This window comes from Lepidochelys kempii, chromosome 18 (assembly GCF_965140285.1).
Source record: "Lepidochelys kempii isolate rLepKem1 chromosome 18, rLepKem1.hap1, whole genome shotgun sequence".
NCBI lineage: Eukaryota > Metazoa > Chordata > Testudines > Cheloniidae > Lepidochelys > Lepidochelys kempii.
This window is the reverse complement of record NC_136397.1, coordinates 18,370,285-18,383,056: the sequence shown is the minus strand read 5'-3', so window position 1 is coordinate 18,383,056 and position 12,772 is coordinate 18,370,285. Positions and strand designations below refer to the sequence as shown.

The window sequence follows — 12,772 nt, the reverse complement described above, 5'->3', positions numbered from 1 at the left end:
CACCAACATCAACGTGGGATGGCCGGGAAAGGTGCATGATGCTCGCATCTTCAGGAACTCTGGTCTGTTTCAAAAGCTGCAGGAAGGGACTTTATTCCCAGACCAGAAAATAACTGTTGGGGATGTTGAAATGCCTATATGTATCCTTGGGGACCCAGCCTACCCCTTAATGCCATAGCTCATGAAGCCGTACACAGGCAGCCTGGACAGTAGTCAGGAGCTGTTCAACTACAGCCTGAGCAAGTGCAGAATGGTGGTAGAATGTGCATTTGGACATTTAAAGGCGCGCTGGCGCAGTTTACTGACTCGCTTAGACCTCAGCGAAACCAATATTCCCACTGTTATTACTGCTTGCTGTGTGCTCCACAATATCTGTGAGAGTAAGGGGGAGACATTTATGGCCGGGTGGGAGGTTGAGGCAAATCGCCTGGCTGCTGGTTATGCGCAGCCAGACACCAGGGCGGTTAGAAGAGCACAGGAGGGCGCGGTGCGCATCAGAGAAGCTTTGAAAACCAGTTTCATGACTGGGCAGGCTACGGTGTGAAAGTTCTGTTGGTTTCTCCTTGATGGAAACCCCCCGCCCCTTGGTTCACTCTACTTCCCTGTAAGCTAACCACCCGCCCCTCCTCCCTTCAATCACCGCTTGCAGAAGCAATAAAGTCATTGTTGCTTCACATTCATGCATTCTTTATTCATTCATCACACAAATAGGGGGATGACTACCAAGGTAGCCCAGGAGGGGTGGTGGAGGAGGGAAGGAAAATGCCACACAGCACTTTAAGCACAGCACTTTAAAAGTTTACAACTTTAAAATTTATTGAATGACAGCCTTCTTTTTTTAGGGCAATCCTCTGTGGTGGAGTGGCTGGTTGGCCGGAGGCCCCCCCACCGCATTCTTGGGCGTCTGGGTGTGGAGGCTATGGAACTTGGGGAGGAGGGCGGTTGGTTACAGAGGGGCTGCAGTGGCAGTCTGTGCTCCAGCTGCCTTTGCTGCAGCTCAACCATACACTGGAGCACACTGGTTTGGTCCTGCAGCAGCCTCAGCATTGAATCCTGCCTCCTCTCATCACGCTGCCGCCACATTTGAGCTTCAGCCCTGTCTTCAGCCCGCCACTTACTCTCTTCAGCCCGCCACTTACTCCTCCCAGTCATTTTGTGCTTTCCTGCACTCTGACATTATTTGCCTCCACGCATTCGTCTGTGCTCTGTCAGTGTGGGAGGACAGCATGAGCTCGGAGAACATTTCATCGCGAGTGCGTTTTTTTTTTCTTTCTAAGCTTCAGTAGCCTCTTGGAAGGAGAAGATCCTGTGATCATTGAAACATGCAGCTGGTGGAGAAAAAAAAAGGGACAGCGGTATTTAAAAAGACACATTTTATAAAACAGTGGCTACACTCTTTCAGGGTAAACCTTGCTGTTAACATTACATACATAGCACATGTGCTTTCGTTACAAGGTCGCATTTTGCCTCCTCCCACCGCGTGACTACCCCCTCAACCTTCCCCCCTCCCTGTGGCTAACAGCGGGGAACATTTCTGTTTAGCCACAGGCAAACAGCCCAGCAGGAATGGGCTCCTCTGAGCGTCCCCTGAAGAAAAGCACTCTATTTCAACCAGGTGACCATGAATTATATCTCACTCTCCTGAGGATAACACAGAGAGATAAAGAACGGATGTTGTTTGAATGCCAGCAAACATACACTGCAATGCTTTGTTCTACAATGATTCCCGAGTACGTGTTACTGGCCTGGAGTGGTAAAGTGTCCTACCATGAAGGACGCAATAAGGCTGCCCTCCCCAGAAACCTTTTGCAAAGGCTTTAGGACTACATCTAGGAGAACCGCAAATGCCAGGGCAAAGTAATCCTTTCACATGCTTGCTTTTAAACCATGTATAGTATTTTAAAAGGTACACTCACCAGAGGTCCCTTCTCCGCCTGCTGGGTCCAGGAGGCAGCCTTGGGTGGGTTCGGGGGGTACTGGCTCCAGGTCTAGGGTGAGAAACAGTTCCTGGCTGTCGGGAAAACCGGTTTCTCCGCTTGCTTGCTGTGAGCTATCTACAACCTCCTCCTCCTCCTCCTCATCTTCTTCGTCCCCAAAACCTGCTTCCGTATTGCCTCCATCTCCATTGAAGGAGTCAAACAACACGGCTGGGGTAGTGGTGGCTGAACCCCCTAAAATGGCATGCAGCTCATCATAGAAGCGGCATGTTTGGGGCTCTGACCCAGAGCGGCTGTTTGCCTCTCTGGTTTTCTGGTAGGCTTGCCTCAGCTCCTTCAGTTTCACGCGGCACTGCTTCGGGTCCCTGTTACGGCCTCTGTCCTTCATGCCCTGGGAGATTTTGACAAAGGTTTTGGCATTTCGAAAACTGGAACGGAGTTCTGATAGCACGGATTCCTCTCCCCAAACAGCGATCAGATCCCGTACCTCCCATTCGGTCCATGCTGGAGCTCTTTTGCGATTCTGGGACTCCATCATGGTCACCTGTGCTGATGAGCTCTGCATGGTCACCTGCAGCTTTCCACGCTGGCCAAACAGGAAATGAGATTCAAAAGTTTGCGGTTCTTTTCCTGTCTACCTGGCCAGTGCATCTGAGTTGAGAGTGCTGTCCAGAGCGGTCATAATGGAGCACTCTGGGATAGCTCCCGGAGGCCAATACCATCGAATTGTGTCCACAGTACCCCAAATTCAAGCCAGCAACGTCGATTTAAGCGCTAATCCACTTGTCAGGGGTGGAGTAAGGAAATCGATTTTAAGAGCCCTTTAAGTCGAAATAAAGGGCTTCATTGTGTGGACGGGTGCAGGTTTACATCGATTTAACGCTGCTAAATTCGACCTAAAGTCCTAGTGTAGACCAGGGCACAGACTGGCTTTAGACAGATCCCAGACTATCCTCCTGCATCAACTGAAGGTTCCTGTACTGCTCACCTGGAAAGGTTCCCTTCTTAAAGAGTTTCACTGAACTAGACTATTGATCTAGTCCAAAGCCCATTGCAATCAGTGAAAACCTTTCCATTGACTTTATGGGTTCAGAGCAGGCCCTATTTGCAGAATAGCAGATAGTTTAATTAGGGTGATTAACTCTTTAATCTGTGTAATGAGGAGATACCACAATGCTCGGTGGGCAACATGAAGCCAACAAGTTAATGGCTCTTAATTTTTGCCCATGCTACAGCAGGCTCTGGCTTTTCACTGCTCTGCTCAGGGGCTGAAGGGAGCCGGGGCATTTGTGCTGTTCTGCAGCATCCCTGGTTATTTGTCTGGGCTGGTGGCCGGCACTGACCTCTGCTGTCCATTTGGAAGGACTGGCCAGCAGCTCACCACCACTGACTGGACAAGGTGACAATGACAATTGTGCACGTAGGACAGTCTACGACCCCAAGAGCCAGGCTGTGGGGAAAAGGACCCCACAATGGCTGCTGGGGGATTTGACCTAGTGCTGACTGGGATGGTTCAGTGGGTGCTGGGGAGAAGGGGAACATGGGACAAGTTGCAGTGAGACAGCTATGTGGCTGAAGGAGCGAGATGGAACTGCTACCCAGGGAAACCAGGGAGTGGCACTACTAGACTGAGCAGGGAGTGCCAGTCTGTGCCTGCTGCTCACACTGAAATGTCCACTCGACCCCTTTCTCAGTGCCTCAGGAACTCCCATTCCGTAGCTCCTGTGTAGGTGAAAGGGGCTGGTTGAGAGCCACAGGCAGCTAGAGCCCCATTCCTCTCCGCTGCCTACATCAAATTAATGCAAATATAACTGGATCCTCCTTCCTTTCTTGTTTATTGGTTTAGAGACTTTCCCATCCATTTCAGTCCTGGTCTGGGAAGCCTCCCAGCTGGAGCAAGACTCTTCCTGCCCCAAAACAACCCTCCTCCTAATGCAGAGTGGAGGCTATGACAGGCATTCCCTGCTGCCAGAGGCCACTTTCAGGTCTCTGAGACTAATCTGGTTAGACCTGCATCTGCTAAGCAGCTGCTGCCTTGGCAAATCACTTCAGAGAGGGCTTGCTGTACTTTAAAGGACTGGCCAGATTGGGGGGGGGGTGTATCATAAAGGGGTGGTTGTCACCACATATTACACTAAATAAACTTTTAACTGACTCAGGAGTTCCCAGAAGGGCGCCCTCCCCTCTCAGCCAGGATGTTAACAAGGGACCTTTCTTCAGCAACACCTGAGGACTCCTGCCAAGGCTGAGGTACAAACCACATCCAGACCCCTGGCCTGCTGCCTGAGGTTCACCAGAATGGCATGGTCACACCTACCAGGCCTCAGCTGGCTCTGGAGGGATTCCCCAGGCACACTCGCTGCACTGTGCTTGCTGTGTCTGCACTCCTGCTAACGTACGTGAGAAACATTCAACAGACCCCCACCATCCAGCACGTCTGCTTACTGCTCCTCAGCATCCCAAAGAGGCAAAGCATCCGTCAGGACATCAATGCCATTGTCCATCATGGTTGGCCTGCCTCACTGATGGGCACACATTGGCAGGCCAGAAGCTATTCATCCATTGGTGATTTCAGGGGGTGTTTTGCCTAAGGGCTGAACACTTCGCAATTTCAGTTATTGCAGTGAGGTCAGAAAGTAACAAAAAAGGGCTAGATCCTCAGGTGGTGTCATTCAGCACAACTTTGGAGCTATGTCAGCTCACACCAGCAGAGGAGCTGGCCTATAGATTTAGGATTGTGTCATTCCAGAGAGCATTGTTTTGACTCAAGTTTGGGGTGTGCTCTCCTGTTGGAGTCTATATGACACATATTGTGCAGCGCACACAAGGCCATTTTCTCTGCTGCAACCTGGTGCATCACCACCAAGTTCAAGGACTTGCACCAGCTTATACTAGTGGTGAATTAGGTTCCTTATTATCTTTTGGTTCCATAGATACTTGGTCTTTGAGCTATTGGCAGAAGCAGCCTGCTTATTTCACAAAGGAAAATGCCATCATCATTGTACATGCATATCGCTCCACCCCCTCCAGAACAGATCATCACTCCCTTTACAGCTACAACGTGTCACCAATGTACAGCCACTTCTGAAGCAGCCAGCTGGCACACAATATTCTGGACAGTCATGTTTGTGGGTAGGAAATTTGGCCATTGATATTGAGTTGAACCCTCCATTCTTATGAGAAGTGCCAGGTAATTCTACCACCCTATGAAACCTTGGTTTTTAGGATCTAATCTGAAAGATAACGTTCAACTTCTGCCACAAGCTCAGAGTTTTTGTGCTGGACTAACTCTGCTCCCATTGAAGACACGGAGAATTTTACAAACAACTTCACGGAGAGCAGTTCAGCCAGTGCTGAGCCCACCCAGAGTGAACTAGGACCAAACATATTTATCTTGGAGGGGTGAATGGACCACACGATGGAGTCAAAGGGAATTGTAGGGGTGTCAACCCGGAATTCATCCCAGATCAGCACCAAATCCAGTAGAAACCTGTAGGTTTCTGCAGATGTTAGCAAGCATCATACCATGAATGGCATACCATGCATTGGTTCCTTATATAATGAGTCTTGCTCGGAGCATGATCTGTGCAACCCATGGGAGAGACCTAGCAGTATTTGTATGAAGAGAGCCTACTCTAATGTGTGTCTGGATAACTAATTGTTCCCAGCTGTCCACTGCTCACAAGCAGTTCAATTAGCACAAGGATCCACAGCTGGAAAACGTACGTGTCAAATGCAGGAAGGCACAAAGCAAACATTGCAGACCCGGCACAGGCAGAGTTAACACATGTTCATACCTGTACGTCAGGTTGAAGTGGTCCCATTTCAGCTGCCCTGGTGTAAGTGTGTATCGTTTTCTCCGTGTACGGGGTAGGTGTGGGAGAGCTGGGGCACTCACCCCCCGAAAGCCAGGCGATATGGCATCTTCCTTAAAAGACAAACAGGAGGTTAAAGGAGTTGGAGCCGCTCAAGCAGCGTGTCTAAACCTGCCCATTTAAGGGCACTTGCATATGTTGGTACCTACTTGTGGGCCCCTGGGTGTCCCTCCCAAAACAGTAATGCTTCTGGTAGGACTGCAAAGCATTGACTGTCTGATGCTGCAATCTTCCTAAACTGTACCCCCAGCGAGGAGATCTGGTGAAAACCAACCTCCTCATCTTCCCCCGACCAACTCCCTCCTAGTGCCTGGGGCTGGGAATGTGTTTTAGGGAGTCCATTCATGTGTGGGAGTCTGCACTGTGTTAGCACAGAAAATACACAGCAAGATTTATCTTGACAGACTATTCAGAATGCTCTAAAGCAGAGGTGGGCAAACTATGGCTCACGGGCTGGCCGTCCTGCTCAGCCCCTGAGCTCCCAGCCGGGGAGGCTAGCCCCCGGCCCCTCCCCCCCACCCCTGCTCTAAAGGTTATTATGCAAGAAACCAGAGGGTGCAAAGCACCAGGAATGGCCAAAAGAGAGGAGTCCTCTCCTGGCAGGAGATGAACTAGATGGGAGCTCATCAGCCATTTCTGTCTCTGACATCTATTGGCTGGATTCTCTGGTCTGCTAATGCCAGTATAGAGTAGAAAGTCAGTGGAGAATTTCCTCTTAACCAGGAAACCCCACTGGGAAAGGTGGCTCCCACAACTATACCCCCAGACCCTGGAGTAAGGGGGTGTGTTGGGGGGAGTTCTTAGTGACAGGGGACAGGCAGGAAGGAAAGGGAGCAGAGTTTCACTGCTCCGGAGTCTAAGGGACCTTAGGTCAGTGGTGTAAGTTACTAGACCTGCCTCTGTACAGCCCTAACTTGTGCTGGGTGGCGCAGAATGAGTCAAAGCCTGAGAGTCTGTGGCCACAGGGATCGCAGCAGTTCCTGGAAAGTTCTCACTTCATTTTATTTTGCCAACTTTCTCTAGCATCATCCATATGCGAGATGAAACACTGGGTGAATGAGTCAAACAGGCTCACATTTGTGCCGGGGTAGCTCTTTATGAAGTTGGATTGTGGACCTGAAACACCCTGAAAGTAAACTGGAAGCATTGGAGACACTTTAAAAACAATAAAAGCAATCCCTTTAGTTTGCTGCTGTCCCCAACTTTATTGGATTAGGCAAGAGGCCTGCCTGGCTCTTTTGAGTTCTCCTGGCAGACAGGGAAAGGACGAGGTGCAACACTGATCCCTGAAGGCTACCTTCTACTAACTCTGCCTCCTATGCTCAGGATTAACGTACTGTGTATTTACTGTATGTCTTTGCTCCAAGGATGTCAAAACAATAATAATACAATACATTAGCAATACGACTAATAATTCTCAAACGTGGCTTAATTAAGCCTCACAACACCCCCGTGTAGAAGGCAAGAATTATCTTCACTTTTCACATGAAAGAGCCGAGGCCCAGAGAAGTGAAACAACAGACCCAAGGTCACACAACAAGTTAGGGGCAGCGGCAAGATAGAACCCAAACATGCTGTCTACCAGCCCACGCTCTAGTTACCAGACAGCGCGGCCTGCCCCTTAGCTAACATTGCCTGTCAAAAGGCCAAGAGACTCCATTGTAGCTGGGAACCTGAGTCTCTTCTGTGTCCACCAGCCAGGTCCACCAACTATAGGTTACCTGGCTTCTCCCCCTTGTCCCAACCTTAGGTTGAATCCTAACCTGGAAGCACCACTTGTCTTCACTGGGGAGACAGGCCTCACGCCAGCTCAGCTGTGGGTCTGACCCAGTTTAGTGACATGGATTCCTGTTCTCTGGGGAGTAACTGAAAACAACTGAATTCTTTAAATGTAAGGACTTCAAGGTTGCCTTGGTGCCCAGGGATTGGTCAGTGCTGGGCATGGGACACCAGAGCAGGTGGACCGGGGGATAACAACTAATCAGGTACTTTTTGCTCTTCTGCAGCACCTTTGATCCAAGAATTTCAAAGCAGGTCACATATGACAATGAATTAAGCAAGTCCTACATGCTTGGGTTTTGCCTTAGCTGCTTTTCTTAAGGCAGGAGCAATCCCACTGGCCTTAGTGGTGCCCATTCTCAGTTACGGTAGGGCCCTTTTATGCCGCTCTGGCAATGTAAGGCAGCCATAAAAATGGGTAGAAACAGCTCCCTGGGAATACCCTGAACAGGGGGCCACTTCAGTTGGTGCAGAGCTGGTGTCTTGACTCCATCCCTGCCCTGCTCCCAGTCCCTGGGTGTCAGAGCAAACCGGATGTGCAGCAAGGGGACATGATGCTATTGTCTATTTCTCAGGGCTCATGGGAAGCACAACGTACATTAAAGCAACCCTGAAGCTGCTCTGACTGACATCAGGGGCTGGGCACTGACCCAGGATAAAAGGAGTTTAAAAATGTGGTTTAAAGCCACGTTGTCCTCCCCAGCTCTGGCCTCGTAACAGAGTAAGGGAGAATCAGACCCAGCGGAGGTAACTTAAGCCTGTTGGGAATGTTCTGACCTGGGCTGCCATTCAGCCCATTGTACAGATGGGGCCCACCTGAGTTAAGCCTTCAAATACCCAGAGGTTTTGAGGGTGTTCAGATCCAGGCATTTGATTCAGGACTATCTTTACTCATTATAATGGAGTCCAAGACACACAAAGATAGCATGAATGTGTACACCTATTTCACACTACCCACCCACCCTCTTACAATTATTGCAGAGTCTGTTTGTCCATATTTGTCTAAACTAGTTTACCGCATAGAGTTGCAGAGACTTTAGTTCTTTCCCGTTTATCTCTGTCCGATTCATAGAGTCCCATTTCCATTAGTGAAGCTCTAGTGCAGCTAGATAGCTTAGAACCACCACTGCCAGCCAATGATCCATACAAACAGGAGAGGAAGCAAGAGAGACTTTTCATGATGGGACATAAGCAGCAAAATCAAATTGGCTACTGGGAGCCCCCTCATCTTTGCCTTAGTTCCCCAGGAATCCCAGTTTGCTTCGGAAGACCTTGCTAATGGATGCCCCTAGAATAAGAATAATTTATCACAGCAGCAGCTACTGGGTTCGGTGGGTCCAGCACTACTTTGGGGACCATCTGATCTCGCAATAGCCCTCTCCGCGGAGTTCTGCTGGCTCAGCTGCTACAAGGCTGGGATATGCATGAGCCACATCACACTGGGCTGGGAGAGCTGAGTTCTCAGGCTACTTGCTCTCTCTCCCAAATTGAAGAGTTTTTCCACATGCCAAGTTGTGGGACAGAAACACCAAGAGATTTAGATAATTTACTGGTTGGATATAGCAAAGAAAATGTCTGTCATATCGTTAGAAGTCTGGAATCAGCCTCTAACCCTAATCTTCAGGTTCTTCACTTCCCTTTCAGATCCTTTTGCAGAAAGGGACTCACTAGATACAAACAGATACTGGAGTTGACAAGCCAGCGATAAAGGAGTTTCTAGCTAACTTAGGTCACCCTTGCATTACACACACTCACACTCTCTCTCTCTCCATATTTTGTATCCCATTCCAAGCATTTGAGAATTTGATCCCATCCCTACCTGAGATTTCTGAGCTGCAGCTCCAACTGGATCTTTCAGAGTAGCCAACAAAGCCACCAGAGGGAAAAGGTATAAAAATCCCACAATGTATTTATATCTACCACACTTCTCTTCGTCAGATGAAAGAGAGCCCTTGATTCTGTCTGCAGAAAGTCCTTCCATTTGATCCATGTCTGCCTTTAATTAAAAAAAGGGGGGAGGGAGAAAATAATCAATTTCTGGACTGTATTTGTGACCCCCCTGCTCGCAGTTGCATCTGGAGCATTTGCGAGGAGCCCTACAGTCAAAATTTGTGTGGAACCACCACCAGCCTTTCAAAAAGCAATTTAAAAAAATGCAGACTTTACATTAAGCCGCTTTCCAATGTGCTAGGGATTATATTAGCCCCTGCCAAGAAGTATCATGTTACTTGAGCTGAAAGTTAGGGCTGGAGGAGGAACCAGCAAAGTGAAGCAAGCTGGGATGAACATGAACTCCTTCATTTGACTGGCTGAGTGTCAGCATGGGACAAATCTGTAGTTGTCAGCTTTATGTAATAAAAAAGGGGAGGGGAAGAAAAAGGAATCCAGAAGCCAGCATCATGCCTTGGGAACGGTTCATGAGGGATACTTCACGGTAGAAGAGCGGTCATTTGCCAGAGGCCATTGACAGGAGCAGAATGAAAAATGCAACTGTGGGCTGAAAGCAGCAAAAGCCTTTTTGCTTTGAAGATTTTGGTCAGTTTACAAAAGCTTAGATGAAGTTAAACATCAACTCACTCCTTACTGGAAATGGGCAAGAGAGTCCTAAAGGACCCCGTTGTGTTTTGGTTTGGGGAGTAAAGTGCTCAGTGATCTGGGACTGAGACACAGAGATCAAGCTTTCCAGAAGCGAGTGGCAGTTTTGGGTGCCTTAACTTATTTTAAGAGTCTCGACTGGGGACTCCAAAGGGCCTGGTTTTAAGAGGGAGGGGGCTTGGCATGCCCTGAACAATCAGGCCCCTTTAATGCACCAAATCAAAATCACTAGTTGCTACTGAAAGTCTTAGCCAGAAATTCTCTCATCTTGTGCTTGTGATTTTTTGGCCTTTCCGGCCAGCACAGCCTTTCAGGATTAGATGTTTGATAACAAGAGGCTATGAACTGACATCACTGTGCTATCTGGTTACAGCCAGGCATGTGAGACGCAGGACTTTGCAATTCTCCTGCTTTCCCAAGAGGGTAAATGCTCACTGCCAGCTAGTGTTTTTAAAAAAAAAAAAATAAAAAAAAAATCCAAAGTGACATTTGAAATCCTCAGAAAGTGGATGATTTCTGCACTTTGATGTGTCTTTACAAACGATCTCATTTGAGACAAAAAAAATCCCTTAGTTCATAACCAAAACTATTACCGGTTGGAAGTTCACATGCTTCCAGTGCGGAATTGGTCACTTCCTGGGAATTTAGTGAAAAATTAAGTTTCTGGGATTTTGAAATGTCCTGGAACAAGTTAAAAAAACGGTTGTATGAAATTTTACAAACATTTTCCCCTCACTGTTACGCCATGGCCTCTTTGAGGCAGCAGTACGTTTCACAGAGGGACTAGAACTGGAATAAGGGTGGGTGGGGGGTCAGATTGCATGGCGCATAGGGAGGAAGTAGCCAGTGCAGGGGGCAGCACGGGAGAAGGTAGGGTAGGAAAGGGCGGTTAGAATTGAAGGAGGAGGAAGACTAGCAGGCAGTGAGAGCAGAGACATAGCCGGGGCAAAGCCCTGAAGGCAAGGAAGAGCTAGAACTGCAACGGGCACTTGGTCTCTGGGCTCGGACTAGTGGTTCTTGTCCAGTGAGGGTATTTCTACAAAGCAGCGGGGAGGGGCAGTTCCCAGCATGGGTTGTGGTCCCTGCACTAGCTTTGCTCAAGCGAGCAATGCTAACAGCAGCAGCGTGGCTGCCTGAATACATACCTCGGGCGGTGGGCTAGCCCAAGCCACCACCCGTGCGGCAACAGCCACTCGCACTACAGCTTGAGCAGAGCTAGTCCAGGTACGTCTACCCGCGCTGGGAACTACACCCCTCTGGTCGTGTCTGTGCTACAGCTGAGAAGTACTGACACAAATGAAAAACCCCGCTAGCAAACACTGCCGGAAGAACGTTAACTTCACTAGCGTATGCGTAACACCACCACGGCCCAGTGCGTCAGCCCTTTGTCAGGCCAGTAAGCACCAACAATGCAAGAAGTGTCTCAACTTGATATTCATCTATACAGGTACATCTGTGGCTCCCACCACCGGAATACTGAGTACCTCACACTCTATTGTATTTATTCTCAACACCCTGGTGAGCGCGGGCAGTATCAGCATCCCCATTTTACTGATGGGACACTGAGGCACAAAGAGACTAACCTCTCTGACATGCCAAAGGTCACAGTCTTTGAACCCCATTCTTCTGAGTCCCAGGCTGAGTTCCAAGACCACATAGGTATAAGTTTGCAAAAGCTGAATTCAGAACCCAAACACCCGCCACGTCTGGAAGAGTTGGAGGCTTGCTTTGGCCTGCTCTAGAAAATTATAGGGTTATCTGCAAAATATGGATTGGGTTCAGATTCCAAACAATAGCAAAGTTTGGATGGAGGGTTCTGATTCTGGACCCACTTCTCTTCTGAATGGACTATGAATCAGCTGATAAAGGAGCCTGCTGGAGGCTCTAATTGCTGCGCTATATCGGTTATTCAAGAGGCTACTGAAGTTTAATACAGCGAAGGCCTTTGACCTGAGTTGACAGAGACCATCTGACACATTCTGGATATGAGCAGAAATCTTGTTACTTTTTAGCCCCGCCCAGTCTGACCCCAAGCGGGTCACTGGGAAACTGGCTGCTGAGAAGTTACAGGAGCTCAGGGGTGTTTAGTGTCACACACTCCTGTCTGAAGGGGAAAGGAAAGGGAAGGAAATGGTTCTCCGGGATGGGAAGTGGGCGACCAAGATCTTCAAACCAGAGTGGTTCTTGGAAAGCAGGCGTCTCTCCTTTCTCACTGTGTGGGTAGGCGCTGCGACCATCAGCACAGGAACTCGCCTCCCTGTGTGCAATTCCAACCAGCTGCTGGCTGCAGGATCCTTTAGAACTTTTTCTATTTAAACCATATACTTGCTTAGAAAAATCAGCTCAACAACCTGGCCAAGACAAACCTCAGCTACTTTGGCAGTGAGAGCAGGGCCTGAAGGGTCAGCTGAGGAAAGTTCTGATGCTGGGCTATTCACGGGTTTTATTTGGATGCTCACAGAGCTGTAAGGGATACATAATCTTAACTGAGTGAGCACCTAGTATCCCGGAGAAAGTCACCGTCACATCTGGGTCCTTTAGTGGACTTCGGAAAGTGGTAGTTCTTAGTAAAGGTGTATCTGTCTC

At 48.8% G+C, this 12,772-nt stretch overlaps 1 protein-coding gene across 1 annotated transcript in view; it reads right to left on the bottom strand.

Annotated features, from left to right (window-relative positions):
- Positions 1-12,772, bottom strand: part of MMP23B (matrix metallopeptidase 23B) — a 27,745-nt gene extending 14,973 nt beyond the window's left edge. Inside the window, 4 exon segments of the mRNA XM_073317048.2 lie at positions 5,735-5,865; positions 9,411-9,587; positions 11,770-11,798; positions 11,801-12,772. Of these exon segments, the coding sequence (XP_073173149.1) occupies positions 5,735-5,865; positions 9,411-9,587; positions 11,770-11,798; positions 11,801-11,843 (380 nt within the window). The 5' untranslated portion in view covers positions 11,844-12,772.